The following is a 20,575-nucleotide window of genomic DNA, read 5'->3' on the forward strand; positions in this document are numbered from 1 at the left end:
CTGGGATTATTTTCATTTTATATGCAGTGTAGAGTTTCTTATATGGCCATAAGGAATTTCATTCATGATCAAAATTAACTTATAGATGTTTTACTATGTATATATGTTTGCTGAATAATTTGAATTCAATGTTTGTTAGCTTTCCATTCTTCTTTGTTTCTCTTACTTATGCTACCACCTTACCTATGCTACCGGCTTACGATGTTTCCTTTGCAACATTAGGTACAATTGCTAGTTATAAGTTTATTATATATATTTTATATTCATTATATTATGGTTATTTTTAAAAATGTTTTCTTCTCTTAACATTTTATAAAAATATTTAATTTTTTGAAATCTATGTACTTTGGTGATCCTTTTTCTTTAGAAATATGATGGTTAAAAATATAATAAGATATGAGCTAGGAGGTGTTACAAAAAAATTGTTGTATTGAAATGTTTCATCAAATTGATATTATTTTCTATGTAACTATGTGGTAGTTATATTACTATTTGAGATATCTTAAGATTCCTCAATTAAGCTTTCTTCCTATGTATTAAGATTATCAATTGTTTTTTCATAATTTTTTTTTCCTTTATGATTCTTTAGAATAATATGATAAATTATAATTAGGGAAATGATAAAGTAATTTTAAAATTTCTGTTTTACATTTGCAACATTCAATTCCTGATATCCTTTTCATAAATCATATCTTGATATCATTTCAAAATAAACAATATTTTTTTTATAATATTTATTTCTTTTTATTTTAACTAGATATATAATGATTGTCTTTACTATAGTTTCTAATTTAACAGTTTTATTCACAATTTCTTTATCAATCAATACTTCATTACTGATAAAAATCTACCTTTCTCTCTTATATTTTCTTTTGATTTTTATTTTTCTATATTTAAAAGTAAGTCTGGATTATAGTTCATTAAGAGGAAAAAGTTATTACTAGCTTATTGATTTCTTTTTCACATATTTTATTTTTTTATTTTTTCAAACTATTCATCTTTAAAATTAATTAAATGAAATTTTTTTACTTAAAATTTATATTTTTTAATATATTATATTTCATCTTTTAACTTTTTAATTTCTGGACATAAATTTAATAAAAATTCTCATAAACTCAAATCATCATATTATTATATATTGTTTCTCCATGTAACTATTCACAGATATGTTATAAATTTACTGTATCTTTAACCTTGAGTAAGTGTATAAAATATAAGTAACCCAATTTAATATTAGGCGGGTGTGTAAATGAGAGGTAATCGAATTAATCAATATAAAGCTGCATATTAAAACTCTAAAATACCTTTTTTTTTTGTTTTTTATCTAAATCTGTCCAATTAACCTTTTAATAACTTGAAAAGAATACAAATACTTTTAAGTAATACATTTTCTCAATTCAAATTAAAAATTTTAACTTTCGATTTGAATGGTAGAATTCCTTTTCATATGATTAAAGAATTAAATACCTTTTTTTTCAGAGAGAAAATCCACATATGGCCGAAGCCTACAGATATTTTTACAATACGGCCGAAGCCAGCAGAATATGGCCGAAGCCAGCAGATTTAATGGCCGAAGCCAGCAGAATACGGCGTAGCCGTTCGAAATCGCCCAGCGAGGGGCCGCCGCAGGACTCGATCACGGCTGGGGGTGCGAAAGCCAACCGCCCCAGCCGTCCTAACATGCACGTCATATGCAAGGAATTAAATACCTTATAACATTGAAAAAATTCTAAAATTGAATAAAGTTGTGGTTGGGTACAGGGGTTAAATTTGACGCCCGTATGCCCGTATTTCTCTTTTTTACCCATAAAATACGTTTGAGTTTTAAATTTCCACGTCATGGGCAACTTGCCATTAATTTCCAAAAACGTCATATTGACGGGCAGGTTTAAAAATTAAAAGTTTAAATTTTTTTTTTTTATAAATTTCTTATATATATATTTAACCTTATGTCATAACCTTATTTAACCCCTGAGACCCAGCTAGAGAGCGCGGCACGTGTATGTCTGTTTTTCGCTTTGAATTTTACCCGTCTCTGCATAGAGGTTGAGAAAGCTAACATATTTGAGCTGGGAAAAAATGGGGAACGAGAAATTCGTGAGAGCTCTGAAGGCCATGAAGCCTCTAGGCCTTACGAGTAATGATGTATCTCCAGTCCTGAAGCGTTTGCTGAAGGTATACTTGCATTTTCAGCTGTATAATTCCATGTATGATAGTTATTGCATTTTGATTTTTTTTTTTGATTTTGGGCGTTCTGGTATAGGTATATGACAATGAGTGGCCTCTCATAGAGGCCGAAAGCTACAGAGTTTTGGCAGATGCTGTGTTCGAATCGCGGGAAGAACAGTTCGAGTCGCGGGAAGAAGAGCTGGAGGTAGAAGTATGTGCTGTCTTTATGTATATATAGATAGTTTCTTTACTTGCATGTAAGTAATTGGGCTTTTTGTTTCAGCACAAGAGAAAAGAAGGAAAGAGGCGGGGTAAACGGACAGTTGAAGAATTTGATGATGATTACGGTGATACTGAGAGTGAGCATGAATGTGCCTCCCTTGACTCGAGCTCGCAGTGCTTTGGTTAATAAACCCAAAAATGAGGAAATCGTAGACGTAGAGGAGGGTTTCCATGGTGGAAATGGTGTGTCCATTGAGGACGAAGCAGCAGAGGCTCCCTCTTCCCCTCCCCGTAGAAGTTCCAGGCACAGAATTGGCTCTTTCGCTTCCTCTGTGTCTGCCTCTGCCTCTGCCAGCGGCCAATGAGTTAGTTCACGGCTTCAAAACGAAAATGAGATTAAAGGGAGAGGGAAGCGAATTGCCTGTGAAAACGAGATTGAGATTGAAGGGAGAGGGAAGAGAATTACCTGCGAAAATGAGATTGAAGGGAGAGGGAAGAGAGTTGCCTGCGAGCCACCATCTTTCGTCCTGCCTCCGGCCACCAGTGTTTTGAAAAAGCCAAAAATTGAGGTCACTGAAGATTTGGAAAAATATAATTATGGTGGTTGTTTCGGTACTCCCATTGTTGAAGAGATCGATGAGAGTAGTAAGGGGCTTGATGATTGCCAGACAAGCGGTGAGCTGAAAAAGCCCGAAATTGAGCGGGATGGATGCACATTTCCCTTTCCTGTGATGAATGTGGTTCCAATTACTGCTGTCAACGTCTGCCCAGAACCTAGTTCGGACCAAAATGGTACTGTAAATTACCTTGTTTCTGTTAACGTGCATTACTATTTTCTTGAATTGAATTTTGGCTAGTAGTGTATGCATAAATATAATTATGAATATATATTTTTTCATTTCATAATATTATTTTTTGTTGTTTCTATATATATTTCCCATCTATTTTATCAGTGTTTCCATTTTAAACAAAAAAACTCAGAACATTTGAACAATCTGGAAAATTTGCAGAAAAATTTGATCAACAGGTCTCAAAACAAAGTGTAGCACTTTGTAGCAATGAGACTTGAGTCGAATTATACAACAAAAAATGAAAAATTTGAACAATTATGAGTACAATTTGAAATTAGATGAAACTTGTACAAATAAATTTTAAAAGTCATATGATGGGCAGTTTAAAAATAAAAACGTCATAAAAAAATTCCTCAACGGGTAGGGTCACCCGTCAAATTTAACCCCTGGTTGGGTACTTACTGTCCGAAAATGCAAATCGTACATCTTGTAACAATGGGTCCGTATATATCAATATATCAAACTTTTGTTCATGACTTGAATCTAATATACGGATGCATTATTTACGCGTTTGTACCAACAACGTGCAGCTTGATTTAAACACTTACGATAACAGGTGTAGCATCCAAGAACTGCGATTATCTTAAATAGGTTTAAGTTTTCAATTTGTGTGTGATTGTTATGGATTGCTGAGGTTACATGCTTTTCTCTGGTTAAAATATATTAGTATAGATTCATTTTAATTACATATCTAAAGTATGTATCTAAAGTATGGATAGGAATTAAAGTTTTTGATATAAAAATCTATTTTAAAGCTGAAAATTTGAATAAAAAAATTATTTTTAAAAAAAATTGATTTCTTTCAAAACATTTTAAATATGTAATTAACATAAATATATACTAATATTGTCTACATAAACATACAAAAAATTACTTATTAGTACTTTAAATATATATATATCTATATATATATATATAATATTTAGTTTAAAAACTATAGTGTTTAGAATGTTTTTATTTTATTTCCTAATATATTTATAGATATATTTCAATATTACAAAGTTATGTATGTTAAAATATTTTATTTATGACTCAAATTAAATTATTATTTTTACTAATAATATCTTTTAAATATAAGAAGTTAATTTTATATTAATATTTTTATTAATAAGATATTTTATATTAAAATGTTACTTTATGTTAATGTCTTTTATTACTCTTACTAAGAAATGCTTAATTTTTTCACTTTAATAATTCCAATTTAAGTATTAAAATATTTTATTATGCTTTATAATTATACATAAAATATATAATATAATACTTAATATCATATAATATTTAAGGAATTTAGTCTCTATTTAAAATTAATATAGAACTATGGTATTAAGAATGTATTGTGCATAATAAGAATGAGATTATTGATATTTTAGAACACTTTTAACTCACACTAACTAACCAGATATGTATATTCTTTTTTATTTTTATTATAATTGAAATTGATTTTATTTGTTTTTTTATAATTAGAAAGTATTTTATTTTTATTTTAAAAGTTACACTTGTCAATTTCATGTTTATTACAAATGGAATCACACATCTTGTTTAGCCCTTATACTAGGTTGTAGAATGCACCTCTTGGTGCTATTAACCTAGGTTCTTTTTTTAGGTTTCACTAGTGCATGTATAATTTTAACAATGATGCATTGATATACATATTTTCATGTAGTGTACTTTGTTTTATTCTTTCATCTTCCATTGATTAAAACTTTTAATTTTTTCTTAACATAAAGATACATAAAGTTATTGGAGATGATAATTAATGTGTTATTAATATTAATTTTATTAATTATTATATCCTTTGATTTAAGTATATTTTTTCTATATTAAATATTGCAAGAAGCAACATATAAATTCATGTCTTCATCAATGATCACTTACTATCTTCTCACTTCAAATTAATAATGCATCATTTTTTATAGAGTTAGCAACACCTAAACCTTGAAACCACTTGAGATTAAATGCAATATTATCTACCTCCATGGCATATTGAGACAACCACAATGGTGGTGGAAGTAAGCACAAATACTAAAAGGAATAACCTACACATATTATTCTTAGGAAAGGCAAGCATGAACCAAAGAAGGTCCCCATAAAAAGTGAGAAAGAAGCTACATTGAATCGTACACAATAGAAAAAAATACCATCCTTGTGTCAAGAAGATGTAGCTACTAGACTATCTAATCTCACTACTCAACAATGAATAAAAGAATCTTTTGATACAAACAAGGTGGCGTTCAAGTTATCCTTTTTGGTATTCATACTTCTTGCTATAAACACATAATGATAATATTATACATACCAAAGCCACAATATCACTACCCAACATTGAGTAAAAGAATATTTTGATCCGAACATTCAAGTTATCCTTTCTGGTCTTGATACTTCTTGTTGTGAAGGCACATAATAATAATATTCAACATACCCATGTCACAAATTATAGCATGGAATTAGATGAGCCACACATCTTTTCAACATAAAAAGAAATGATTCGTCTTGTTGATGGAAGGGAGCTCTTATGTTTTTGGTTAATTACTCACTACATTGTATGATGGATTAGACACTTGATAGTGGTGTTGAAATACATTAAAATTCAATCAAGTGTTAATTCAATCTAGTGTTTCTATTGAAGGATGAGAAACTAGCATTACAATTATCCATGTATGGTAATTGTTAATTTTTAATTTATTATATCACCTATAACTATAGAATAAATAAAATATTGTTATATTCTAAGACACATCTACATAAATCAATAATCTACCTTTCAAATAAATTAATAAAGTATATTAAGTATAAGTTAATATAGTATATTTCAACACCTCTTCATCATGGATGCCTCAATTTGGCCACCATACCATTTATATTCACATCTTATGATGTCTGTCCACTCTAAAAATTGCTTGTAAAACCACTTAAGAAATCTAGAGACTAATTCTACTCACTAAAGGAGTGCGTGTACACACTTCTACTTTAGAATGATTGTATTCTTAAAAAAAGTGATGAAAAATGTATATAATTTGTAAAAAATATGAACTCTTGGGTGGGATTTATGGAAAAATACTTCTATAAATCACTAAAATCCATGACAACCATGTCAACTAACTAGAATCAGTAGAAAGATGAGCCAAATTGAAGGACTCGCTAGTAAGTACCTATGTAGTGGTAGATTTATCCCCTCATTAAAGTGATTAGATATTGTTGTCATTTTATAAGTTTTATGGCCTTTATCCCCCAATAAGTCACTATTTCTTGAGTATTTTCTCCATTTCTTACTTTGAGGCCTAAAATTGTTTTCCTCATTCTTGCATGCAAAATATTTTTGGAGTCCTAATGTAGTCTTGACTGTACTAGGGATGAAAGAATCTAGGTGATGACTATATAAGGTGCAAATAGTAGATTAGGTATGTCTTTTTTCACCATTGCTTTATTCCAATTAAAATGGAGACCTCTCTTCTTTCCTTCCCCAAAAACTCTATGTTAATGTTCAATTTTGTATCTCTTTCAATGTTTTCTCAAGGTCCTAACTTTCCTAAATAATCAATTAAGGTAGTTTTGTCATGGTTATATATTTTTTTTCTATCAATTAGTTTGAGAAAGGTATTTTATTTTCCTTGGGTATTGTTATAAAAGTGAAGAGAATAAAGAGGATAATTGGTGTGATTTCGACTCAAGGAACTTGTCTCTAATTGAGACTAGGAGTAAGAAGGTCCTCATAACTAACTTGTTCTTACACTAACTTATTGTTACATACCTTAGATATTGAATTAGATTATTTTCTCATTCAATATGCTAAAAATGCAACCTATATAGGATTGGCTTTACTTGCAACTTAATTGGTGACTCTATCAAGGGGAAATCCTCAAGTTCCTACTAACAAAGTTTTCTTTATTTATTTTCTAGCTATATCTCAAGTTATGTACCAAGTTTTTCACTATGATTTTCTTTCTTCTAATATAGTATTCTAGTTTTAATAGTCATTTAAAGTTTTTAAAGAAGTATTTTTCTCATAACCTAATCTCCACGCACCTTTATTTTGGAAATAGATTATACATATTCTTGTTTCCTTCATTGGTAGAACATACACAGACTAGTTTCCTTACCAAAAACTCTACACATCCCTAATTCTTGAATATCTTAGTTTTTTCACCATGTCCCTTCCTTTTTCACCATTTTTTATTGATCTATGGTTTAGCCTCTACATTTTGTAACATTATACCATGAATTAGTGCTTTTTTTCATGCATTTATCTCATTTTAGAAAGAAAAAGAGCATTTGTTCCATTCATTACCCCTTTTCCTTTCTGTGCATTTGAAGTAGCGCATGATTAGTTGCATCTTCTTGTAAATTTTTACGTATCTAGGGTTGCATTCTCATACTTTTGAAAAAGAAAATATTTTCACGTTTTTGTTTGCATAATGATCTTGTCAAAAGAGATTCAATATTCATATTGGAAAGCTGGTGCATCAAAGAATCATAGTAAGAAGTTAATTTTACTAGTGATTTTAAGTCTTAAATTGCAAAAGTTTGAAAATATTATAAATTACAATACCACTAGCATGAGTAATTAAATGAGTTATAAAATGAATTATTAATATAAAATTAACTATTCATTTTTGTTAGAAAATCCGAAATAATCTCGTAATAGGGCCTTGATGCAATATTAGAGAGCTAACTCTCCTTGGTGATGAAATAAAACTATAATTACATAGTGAGTGAAAAAAGCATTAGTAGAAAGAAGTTCATTATAACAATGTAGCTCTAACATAGGTGTTAAGCATGAGGTCATTATGGTGTGTAGATGCAATATCCACTCATTTATTTGTTTTAGTGTTTGTTGAATTATTCTGTGTAAGATGGTTTGGAAAAAAGTATCCAACAACATTTCTCTTTGAAATTTCACACTTTGTTTCCCTTTAAAAATGTGTGGTTCCAACCCATGATTTTCTTTATTGGTTTCCAATTATGAAGTTATAACCTTAGTGGCTTTTATTTCGATATCTCAAAGGTTTATATGAGTGGGAAGTGTTCACAATACCAGACATAAAAACATAATAACTAATTAATCTTCCTTCGAGGGTGCATATCTTGCTGAGTTTACTTACATATTTGGTGATTGTTGTTGGTAGGTTAGAAAAATTATCTTTTACAACATTACTATGTGTTCTTGGGTTTTAATCAACCCATTCTAACTTCTAGAAGTTCGTCTTATTTATCTCCTCATTATTTTACATATAGGTCCTAATCACCTTGGGTTTAGCTTTGGGAGAGTAGTTTGTTTGTTATTCAATTATTATGACTTTTTGTAATTGAGAATTCTTTGTTTCCTTTTTTGTTAACCTTAGGTTTTCTTTATCTTACTACTTGTAACTCTTTGATTCAATGTGGTTGACAAACCACTCAACTAGTCTAGAAGGAGTTGAAAAGCTCATCCTTAAAGGAATATAAATGACACTAACCATCATTTGAGGGAGTTGGTAGAACAAAATCAAGAAATATTAAGCCAACCCACAAGTGAATAACATAGTGAGGAAGACCTATTGACTGGCGGATTCTTAAGAGAATCTAATATTCATATTATAATTCATGGGATGATTCCATATCCCTTTCCTTACCATTATATTATTATTTTTAGCATTGAACAAATTCGTCATTAATATAGCGAGAACATTAATCCACCCTCATTTGTCTAAATATCCTTATTCTTCTAACACTTTATCTCTTAAAAATTTGAGTCATGTTGCTAATCCTTTTCGTCAATGGCATACATAGAGGGAATCCATAACCCCACATTAGCTATTTTTACTAGAATAGTCAATCTTCACATGCCAAGTGTCCCTATTATAAGCTATATCTTGCTACTTTATAGAGTATCAAGAAAAATTATAGTGCCTTTTGTAAGAGCTCCTAATAGTGATATGGGAACAAAATCCTCTAGATTGTATGGTGGTAGTTTCCTTTATCTTGGGGTATTGTTGATGTGAATGCTTGATATTATAACCATCACATTTCTTATCTTCCATAGTTTTAATATATAAGTTGGGAGATAAACTACCCGTTTTTCTATCCCTTACATTGAGAAGGGGAAAATTCTTAATGCCTATTCTCTCATTAGGAGGCACAGGTTTTTTGAATTCCACCTTTCGACCTAGAAATAAATTCCTTATTGGGAATTATGATAGGGCTTCCTCCATTTGGTGAAGTCTGAACTAATTTACTCCAAAATTGTATTTTCTGAGAAAACATTAACTTTACACTTGATATTGCTTCTATTTCATGAAGTTATTTTGGGAGTACCAATCCAATTATAAGGAAAATCCTTGGAATTTGGATCCACTTAGTGAACCAAAACAAACTAATTTTCATAGTGACATTAAATCTTCCTATTTTTATATAGCACAAAATCACCTTGTTTTACGTAATTTGAACTAACCTCTAGTTTCTATGAAGCTTCCTTTAGAAATTCCTAAGTTTGAGGGGAAAACAATAAAGGATGTTGTGAATCATGTTATGAAATTCCATATCTAATGTTCATAAAACTCTTTAGTGTTTGATTCCATTAGGCTTAGGATTTCCCAATGCGCCCTAACTAGAGTGATGAAAAGCAGTATATTAAGCTCACATGACCTTGATTTCATAACATTGATTGTCTTACATTAATAATCCTAAACCACTTTCGGCTAGATGTCGATTATGATTTGGGGTAGACATTTTGAATATATTATAGTGATAAAATGCCACACATATCTATCAATATCCAATTATAGTGGAGAAGTTGCTCGGTGACTAAAGCCCACATCCCTAGAGAGTATTTATGGACTAGATCCTAAAATCCCTATCACCTTATGCCAAAAATTATGTCTCTTTATTAGGATCATATATGAGGAAGAGACCATATTTAGATCCCAAAAGGTGTACTTGGTTTACCCATAGTCTACAGTTCTTTATGAGATCCTACCAAATGAAACATGTTTAGACACTGTAATCACAAAACAAATGAAAAATATCATTCATTGAAAGCATGATTAATTTTGTAAAGGATGTTACAAATAATCTAGTAGGAAATCAAATGAGAGAGTTGTATTTATTCCCAATTTTATCTTCATAAGTTTATAATTCTACCTCCACCATTGATCTACCCTTCAATATCCACATAATCCAAACTTCTAACATTAAGGTTAACTAGCAACCAAGAGGAAAGGAAATAATACAAATACGAAAGGTGCTATAGGAACTAATACATATAAGAATAATGTTTTTGGGGCAAAGAAGGAATAGGCGAGGGTCAAATTTCCCTACAAACATGTAACGAATATCATCTCATCCATTAATGCATAGTGTTGGAAGAATCATAATGATTGTTAGCATAAACAGATGCCACTAGTGACATGCTATATTAACTAACCCACTTCATCAACAAGTCAAATAAGTGGTTTATGCAATTCTTCATAACAATGCATCTTTGCAAGGGGGGAACCAAGTTGCCCCTTTACAAAACTAAAATATGTTTAATATTTGCATGTGTAGATGACGTGTCATTTTCTAGACACATGCTCATAATTATGATGTTTGAGAGACTATTGCTAAAGAAAACTAAGAATCCATGTTCGAAATTCCAAACCCTCCACATAGAGAATTGACAATTGAAGTGATGTTTCACCTTCCCAAAAAAATATTTAGATCTTTGAGACATAATCCTAATGTCAAGGATATTGAAAACTATAGCATATTTGAAACTCTAGCCTAAGTTCCTTGTGCTATGTCTACCTTAAACATCCTCTAGAACTGCTTCATTCAGTAAAAGGAATTGCTATCAACAATTGATGCTTTTAACTCCAATCATTCTCAATTAGTAAATTTTGAGAATAACAATCTAAAGCGACATTTGTCGCACCATACCACTTTCTATATTCATGTTTTATCATCTATGATAATCATTTTCATGAATACATTGGATTAAGGTTATTTTATGTGTGTTATGTCATTTTCATGTTGGTAATCCATTGGCTCTGTTAATATTGTCCCATCACCAATAGTGCTAAAGGACTTTGGTGGCATTCTTTTAGGTCTTCTAGGATTATTTCATTATTCTCCATTCAATTGGAGAGAAATAACATGAATGTAGGGGTAGAGAGTTTTGATTCTCCATTAGATTATAATCTCCTCTTGGGTTACAATTGCATGTTTTCTATGATTTTTCCGGTCTCTATAGTCTTCCATGTAATCCATTTTCCCCATGATGAGATGATCATTACTATGGACTATTTTTTGTTTTGTAACCATATCTGGCTTCCTGTTCAAGACACAATGTTTCACTCACTAATAATTCTATAAGGAGTTAGGAAAATCTAGGTGTTGGGAGGTAACTTTCCCTATTGAGAACTTTCAATCTTTCCCTTAATGATATCTTACATTAACTATGTCCATCTGTTTGTGATATGACAAATTTCTATTGAAATCACACAATCACCTTTTAGAACATCAACTTTTGAAGATTTATGGATATGATCAAAGCATTTTGTCATAGTTTAATTCCAAGGATGTCAATGACTTTGTCCATAATTGAGATTTCATATCAGGCAATTCAAATGGCTATAGCAAACACCAATCATATATATTCTTCTATGGAGAAAATTGATTGGATATATTCACACGCATGTGTCTCTAAATCTCACTTTCCCATGGAATATTTAGATATTGTATTTCCTTTGGATGAATCCATCTTAGAATCTATGTTTAGTGCCAAAAATCCATTGGAATACATGCACCATAGGTCATTTTTCCTTCCCAATCTAAATTAAATGGAAAATGGAGGTTTGGCTTCTATCATGTATCAAAATTTAATTTTAAATTCTTGTATGGGTGTCCTTGTGATAAATGATATATGCATTGAGAAGATATGGAGAATATTCTGAAAAGCCTATCAATCAATATATCTAACAATACAAATTCCATAGAAAATGAGATTCAAGCCTACACTATTCTTTCCCAATAATTTCATGATATTTTCACTTGGACATACAAAGAAACGCCTCTTAGACATTAAAATTGTGAAACATGAAACTAAAATGCATGGAAATGTAAATCCTATTTGGGAAAAACTTTCGATCAATCAACCCTTAATAGGATGCAACTATTAACATAGAAGTGAAAGCTACTTAAAACCAGCTTCATTTAAGTAGGCCGCCTGATTATGTGGGTTTCTAAACCGATACGTATTGGTAAAAACAAAGGGACATACGTATAGGTAAAGAAGTGACAATTCATGTGTGTAAGGATCTTAGATTTAAAGAAGATTTCCCTAGGGACGATTGTAAAACTGTACATGGAGTTGAGCAATGGCGAAATAGAAGGCGTAAACATGCACTTAGAAACCAAACATCCACAATTAAAATGGAATTTAGAATATGATGGAATACAAGCAAACAACTCTTGGGCTCTTGATTATGATCTCATAAAACAACTTTTTTTATTAATGGCATGGACCTCTTCCAATAACATGAATATTAGATAACGCGACTTTAAGTACAATACAATGATCTATATGCTTTAACATAAACATAATAAGGTGAATGAACCAAAAATAAACCTTTGCGACCTTAAACTCAACACGATGATCTCTGGAGTTAAACATTATAATGTGAATGTCCCAAAAGAGCTTTGCGAGTTTGAACTTAACGCAATGATCTATATGATTAAACATAGTGACGTGAATGGCACAAAAAGGCCTTTCACACCAATGTAAATCTCTCTGACAAGGTAAAGTAGGATTATATGTTTGCGTACGGTGAGTAACCAGAGATAATAGTGCCACACCAGTTCCGACGGAACCTTTGCCCAGCTGTAAGGAACGAGGTATGATTCGTTGAAGTATGTATCAGTGTTGTTGTGTGTAGGCTTAGGAGCATTACATCATATTGCGAAATAGCATCTGAATCTCTCCTTTAGCTGCCCCACTGGGCCAAATGTGTGGAACAACGAAAATATATGGAATATGGTTTTAATTAAGGATAGATGCTCATAGATACATGATTCAGTAATCAATTGATGAAAGTAATTTAACCTGTCTAGCCCCAGAAGACTTATGTAAGTCTCTTTCCAATCATCACTGGAAGCTTTACTATTGACACCCTCATTGACACATTGTGGAACTCAATACCAATACCTAAATATTGGACGCAACATAAAACATATAATCTCAGGAAGCTCATGATTCTTTACAGCTTAGCACTATCATATAAGATAATAATTTAACAGGCTTGGATCATAATCCTTGCTTGTACAATCATCTGGTATCCTGGTCATGAAGTACATTTAAATCCAAACTGACATAGATGAATGGGATATTCATAAAAAGAAAACCAAATCTAAATGTCACCAAAGCGCAGGAACTATCCCCGAAAAGCATTCATTCAATTGATAAAAGTTAAAAGTTTCCCATGCATGCTGCTGGCTTGATGTATGAGATTCCAACTGATAGCATGTCAATGTTAGTTTCACTATGGCTCCGCATGAAAATGGAGACCCCACAGTAGATTTAACTTAATAGCAGCAACGGAGACAGATTAATGAGGTAAATCAGCCTCCAGTGGAAGGTCAGCATGAAAACGTCTGTTGTACTGCCTGAGCCAATTCCTCCACACTTAGCTTGCATTCAATTCCAATCTACACAACCAGCAGGAACAAGGAATTTCATGTTATGAAAAGATCAAAGCCCCAACATATTCGATAGAATGTAATAATGGAAAATAAAGGTCATATGTTAGTGGAAAATGTTTAAACACTAGAGGGTTGTATGATGAAGAAATAAAAAGGACTGTAATCAGCTAATGAACATATTGGAACTAAAGTTCTGTTGACTGAAGTTGTTTTGAACCGAAAAATATTGAAGAAAACCAAAATAATATGTACACTCAATACCTTTAGTGTAAGAGAGTTGAGAACTGTGTCGTCTGTGGTGCTGATGTTTAGATGCAGAATTTCCAAGGAGAGATTCTCCAAAGCACTGACGATCTTCAGAATTTGGCCGGGTATCTTATGCGATAGGGTTTTCAGGAGAGCATTTGAGCCAGCGATCTTGACTTCCACCTCTGCCACAGCGGATTTGGAATTGGCAACCAGCTCTTTTACTGTCTCGAAGTTGGAATCAATGCTGGTGCAGGGCATGAAGGACTGGATATTCTTGGGGCGATAGGGATTGCCTGGCTGAGGCGTCCGAGGGCTGGCTGGCAAAGGCCTCGGGCTTACCGGTGGCCTGGGACTCGAGGAGGGCCGAGGACTTAGTACTTCTGTGCAGTATGCCTTCCTTTGCTTCTGGGACTCCAGTGACTGCAACAGCTGCTGTAACTCCTTGATGAATTCGATAACTCCACCTATGATTGAGGCCTGATCACCCTGAATGCCATATCACAAATTAATACCAGCACAAGCTTGAAGTTTTGTTAATTAGTGAGAAACAATAATAATAATGAGTAGCCTATAAAGTAGCCATCGATGACAAATAGCACTTATTGGAGATTTCATAATCTTAGCTCAGCTAATTTAACACGTCACATAATAGGTTTGTTAGTCCGTTGTTTCACACTAGCTACCTACATAACACTGATAGACCACGAAAGAAATGAGGAGAAAGCGAAGGCAGAGTAATTAAGCCTATCCACCCTATGATCAATCAATCATTATAATCATTTTACCATCAATCAACTGTTATGTTGGAAGACACCACTCCATCATAATTATCATTAATAATCATTCATGGCAAATGACACTGATTTGCAGTAAAGGTATTAGCAGTAGAGATATTAGCCATCGATGGCAAATAATACTGATATGTACAGGTATTTTACTTGAACAAACAAGTTCCCTTGTCACAGTTTCCCAGATAAAGATTTGCAAGATGGGGATTCATTGGTCACTCTTCAGTGAGTGAGTACATCCGGCAAAGTGTCAAGCATTAACACTAGCATGGGATTGGCTAGACATAAATACTGATGGAGGCTATATTAGCACGGCATTGGCTGGACATAAATTTCGATGAAGGCCATATTTGCAGGGATATTAGCAAATGTCACTGAGAGGCAGTAGAACTGTTAGCGTTTCATCTTAATGATAGGGTTCGGAAACTAGCAAAAACATAAAGGGCCATCTCACACATGGTTGTGCTTGGAAAATTGCAAACACAGATGTGTAGTTTCTAGAGTTTTGTGTGCTTAATCAGTGAAATTTTGATAATATTGTCTGACTAGATATAACTTTAGGGATAGCGTTAGGGTTTAGACATTACTCTTTGCACATAAAAGCCAGGCATGAGAGAACGTAACACAGCCAAATGCTCGTTCATCTGCTTTCTCCTGTTTCGTTCCACAGCTATATGTGTCATACGTTGTTGGCCATCTCCTTCCCCCTGATCGCTAGTTGCAGTTGCCAAGGCCTTGAGGCGCTTATGCTTTGGTTTGTCTAAGCCCTGATCTGTTTCAGACTCTGAGAAATCCGATGGATGAATTCGTGAACGCAAGTGACAACTCTTAGATTTCTGCAAAAGAGATTTACATGAGTCTGACTTAAGCCGGTTTTTCACTGCATGATCTTCTGCGTTTGTAAATTTACGCAAACCTTTGATCTCGGATGAGACTGACTCTGAACGGTTCAGTGACGTGGAATTTATGCTCTGTGGTACGCTCGTATCCGAACAGCCATGGCGACCGGGGTTTGCTGAGAAAGAAAAATTGAGAATGTTGTGGTCAGTCCCAGGTTCTAGCTCGGATTCTTGCTCAAGTACAGGTAATTCGTGAAGGTGTGACACTTCAGCGAAGTTATCGCCATTCTTGTTACATGTACTGCTTTCTTCTTCTATAAGACTAATAAATTTCGATGCCTCGTGATGATTGTCAGTATCTAAGAAGTCCAAAATGCCAAACAAGTCCTGTACTGGGGAATTAGCAGCTAAATTCCCGTGAGAGAACTCATGTGAACTGAATATATCACACAGTATATCTCCCATGGGCGTAGCTTCCTGATCCTCCCCAGATTCTATCATGTTAATGCTGAGGGAAGGAATTAACAAGGTGGGATCAGATGCAGCTGCTAGATTGCTACACCTCCCTTGTACCTGCATATTGAAATGCTTACTCTTGAGAACTGCTAAACTATGTAATGATAATAATCGAAGCAGCACCTTAAAAAACCCACATATAAATAAAAATGGTTTGAATCTAACTAATGAGCCTAGCAATTGTCTGCAAGTGAGTTCAAAGTCTTATAAATTTATTCAGTGTAAAAGACTTACAAAAAATGCTTCTGCCTCTCCAACCATCTTCGCTTTATTGTTTGACGAAATATTTTGGAAAAGTAATCACAGGAAATTGAAGAACAAGTGCACCTGCTTTTACATCGAAATAACCAGTTGTTACTGTAAGTTGCTAATGCGAAGAACAACTACACCTGCTTTGACATCAAAACAACCAGTTGTTATTATAAGTTGTGAATGCCAAATATCTCTCAGTTATCGAGAGGGAGTAATGAAGCTATTCGTGTGCATATGATATTAGTGGAACGTATGAAAACCATGTAAAAAGATTGTAAGAACTCAGCTTGAATTTGTTTATGCTGTCAGAATACATGAAATCAAAACACACGGGACCGACCTTACACTACAAGAAAGTCAGCGCTAGTTTTGATAATCATTGCTTTAAAACGCCGACTGTGTCTTTTAGAGTACAATAAGGGCATGAAACTCATGCTTTCCTCCAACTTCAGTGGAAGCTCATCCTTCCCTTCAAGTCCAATGGAGGATCTGTACTAATTGTTTTGATAGAAAAATGCAACCTCAGGGAACCGAATAGGGATTCTGTGAATAGGGTATGCAAGGGTAAGTGGGTAAGGATGGTGCAAGGGCTTGAAGGTGTCCGTTGGAACTGCAGTGCAGAACTGAGGAGGAAGCAGAAGGGTGTCAGGAAAGAGCCGTGGAGGTAGAGGTGGAAGGGTGCTGAGCTGAGCTTCAGTCACAGGGAGTACAGAAAGGGGACAAAGGTAGCCTTTGCATTTTCCAAAGCACTGACAATTGTATTTGTTTGTGTCATATACGCTGCGAGTGCTAGGGACCCCATGTAGCTCGGCAATCCGAGGGAGCAAGCAATGGTTGTACGTTTTCCTTGTGATTCACCAACAGATTGGGCTCTGTGGATTGCCCATAGGGAATTTATAGCATGCTGTTCCCGTGCTAAAGGCTTCAGAAGATGACAAAGGGGGTAGAATGGGAGACGATGCAGGCAATTTGCAGTTGCATTGATTGAACAGTATGAGCAATTGATTACCTCCTGGCATCATCTGCTCATTCAAGTGACCACATTTACTGTTCCATTAATGTTGTCATCTTGGTAATAACTTTACCAACTATCTCTTTCTGCTACCTGCAGGCAAAAATCCAATGGCTATCCCCTCATAAATAAGCCCGGAGAAGGCCATTACAGGGGCGATGGCCTCATAATTTGGGCGCATAACATACATACTTGTTCATCTCGCCATTTATTTTAATTAATGTTGAGATTCAGATGTACGCGAACTGTTAATTCGGTCACAGAAGTTGGAATGTTGGTCTTTTTAGCTGCTTCAAAGAAACAAATAAAAGCTGGATATGCCTCTGAAAACGATATCGACCGAGCATTCTAGTTATTGTGCACGGAATGTTATAAGTTGTCATTCGCTACAAAGAAAATGTGATTTTGGAGAAAAAGCGATACTGTACAGTCATTCTAGATGAAAAGTATTACTATTTATCTTGACATACGAGTGTCGTGTTTAAGCACATTTTCACGTTATATGAGAAGGTTGAATCGGATTTAAAATATGAAAACCGACAAATCCTAAATTGTGTAGATGCAAAATTTAATACAGTGAAAGGTAACAAACTTGTCATTTTATTTTAAACGAAAGAAGTATACGAATGACATACGTATATATACGCAATATTAATGATAATTTATGAGCATGAATGTCATACGTATATATGTGTAGTATTAATGATAATTTATGAGCCTGACAAGCTGAAAGGAAGAAACATAGTTAGCAATGGTGTGGTAACAGAATATGTAGCAATAACTACTTGATAAGACTGGAGTTAAAAATATAAAATTTAATTGGGCATATAACGTTGTGATAAACCTGAAAGACCACCTTCAATTTGGACACCGTTATATTAGATTAAAGATATATTTGGTAAGACAATGGGATGAGATCCAAAAATTTCCCAGGATAATCAAGGAAGAGGTATTTCAACAAAATTATATATATATATATATATATATATATATATATATATATTTTAATATATTAATAATATAAAATTCTAATTGGGTGAAATTATATATCAGTTTTGAACAGATGACTTAATGTTTTAAGGGGCGCCATCTCTATTATTTAAAATCTTATAAACATAAAAACATTGAAAATAAGAATTAAAATTTTCATTTATTAAAATTAAATCATAAAATAGATGAAATATTATTTTTTTATAAAATAATACAATATTAGGTGTATCTGTCATAAAAGTCCCCTGTAACCTATCGATAGTAATAGCTGAAAAATAATAACTACTTTCCAGAGTTATCTTGGTTTTACCAGTTTAAGGCTTAAAATATAATAAGGGAAACTGCAATGGATTATATGAATATCAATATAAAATTGTTATGAATTTCGACCTTTTGTTTGAGTTGTAATTTGGGTTTTTTTTTTAATTGAAAATATAGAAAGAAAGAAATTTAGTTTTCAAAATATTGAGACGAATTTAAATGAGTTATTATAATTTATAAAATAATAAATTTAGTAATTAGACTTAATTATAATAGATTTTATTAAATTTTAGATTTTAATTATGTTAATTAGTATTTTTATTTTAAAGTAAGAGTTTTTAGAATTTTAATTTAATGGTTAATAATTAAGTGTATGGTAGGGATTTAACTTTTAAAGAGTATTTTAGAATATTTTTAATAGTATACACAAATTTAAGGTTTGGATTTATCTCTAAACCAATTAAGCCTTTTTTCCATTTTAATCAAATTGATTAGTTAAAAGAAATATCATATGAATTATTATGGAGTGAGTTATCGTTTTTTGGACATATCGTATTGATAAGCTATTGTATTGGCCCATGATATTTCACTAAAACCTATTTACAAATTAAGAATATTCATAGTAAAGTGGAGGTAAATCTCCACGGTTAAGAATTTTGTTCCATGTTTCTAAATGTAGATATGTTTAGCGTAAATATAAATTATTTTTATAATTGTTATAATTTAGTTAGTGTTTATGATTTTTTCTTAGTTTTAGCAATGTCTAATGTACTTTGAAGAAAGTGTTTGACATTTATTATGGAGTGATGTCTATCAATATTTATTAATACCAATTTTTTTTTATAATTAATAATGTTTGATATTAATATACTATATAATTTATTTTTATTTTTGAAATATCAATATGATACTTTTATTAAATAGATGCTTAAATTGAAGAAATTTATTCATTTTGATGTGTGCTATATCAAAAAAAGTTAATATATTAAAATATTTTATGGTATGCCACACTTTATGTATAGTTAAGATAGTAAACATGATGATAATATATATATATATATATATATATATATATATATATATATATATATATATATATATATTTCTCATAATAAATTGTAAGAAATTATACTTTAAGATGTAGTTAAATTGGAGATCGTCTTGAAATCTTTGTGGGTTCTGTGTAAGAGCGGACATGAGTTAACCTAAACAATCATTGTTGTAATGATGTTAAGTGCAGTGTCTAATCACTAACTTTTAGGGTAACAATGTTAAGTCATTGTGTAATTAAAGTATTAATTAATGTATAAAGGGTAAGTATAGTTTAAGAATATTTTTTTTTTAAATAATAAAAAATTTGGTATGATTTTTCTAAAATTTTGTTAAAATTTTTGGAAATTTTAATTTCAATTGTTTTAGGATTTTAAGTTTCTCAATATTCTTTTATAGTATTGAATTCATTTTCACCATAAAAATGATTCAAACATTTTCCTTATCAATTTTTCCAAAAAAAACTAACAAAATTCAAACCAGAAATAATCATTTTAAATAAAATTATCTTATAGCAAAACAACTCCTAAAAACTATATTAATAATAAATATTTAATAAAATGAAATTTATAATCAAATAAAATTAGAGAGTTTAAATATATTCATGTAACTTGAACCATATCAAAATTAAATTATACTAATTAATTAATTATTTAATTAATAAATACATAATAATAATAATATAAATATGTGAATTAAAGTAAATTATAATTATAATATATA

The 20,575-nt window shown here is 31.9% G+C and overlaps 1 protein-coding gene across 1 annotated transcript; it reads right to left on the minus strand.

Moving 5' to 3' along the window:
- Positions 1 to 13,519: 13,519 nt before the first annotated feature.
- On the minus strand, positions 13,520 to 17,380 carry LOC149158803 (uncharacterized). The gene is made up of 5 exons (XM_089433386.1): positions 16,880 to 17,380; positions 16,522 to 16,676; positions 15,520 to 16,344; positions 14,157 to 14,630; positions 13,520 to 13,901 (listed from the first exon to the last, which is right to left on the minus strand). Exons 2-5 carry the CDS (start codon positions 16,546 to 16,548, stop codon positions 13,833 to 13,835), a joined length of 1,395 nt encoding a protein of 464 aa, XP_089289512.1. The 5' UTR covers positions 16,549 to 16,676; positions 16,880 to 17,380; the 3' UTR covers positions 13,520 to 13,832.
- Positions 17,381 to 20,575: the final 3,195 nt, after the last annotated feature.

Source organism: Pinus tabuliformis, chromosome 5_2, assembly GCF_031772625.1.
Source record: "Pinus tabuliformis cultivar Carrire ecotype Pingquan chromosome 5_2, CPIR1, whole genome shotgun sequence".
Lineage (NCBI taxonomy): Eukaryota > Viridiplantae > Streptophyta > Pinopsida > Pinales > Pinaceae > Pinus > Pinus tabuliformis.

Excerpts from the sequence above, each read along its gene's own strand:
- LOC149158803 (XM_089433386.1), bottom strand. The coding sequence starts at position 16,548 with ATGGTTGGAGAGGCAGAAGCATTTTTT. Across the intron at positions 16,345-16,521 it reads GAGAGGCAGAAGCATTTTTT|GTACAAGGGAGGTGTAGCAA; the intron begins GTAAGTCTTTTA and ends TTCAATATGCAG. Across the intron at positions 14,631-15,519 it reads CTGGCTTTTATGTGCAAAGA|GGTGATCAGGCCTCAATCAT; the intron begins GTAATGTCTAAA and ends TATGGCATTCAG.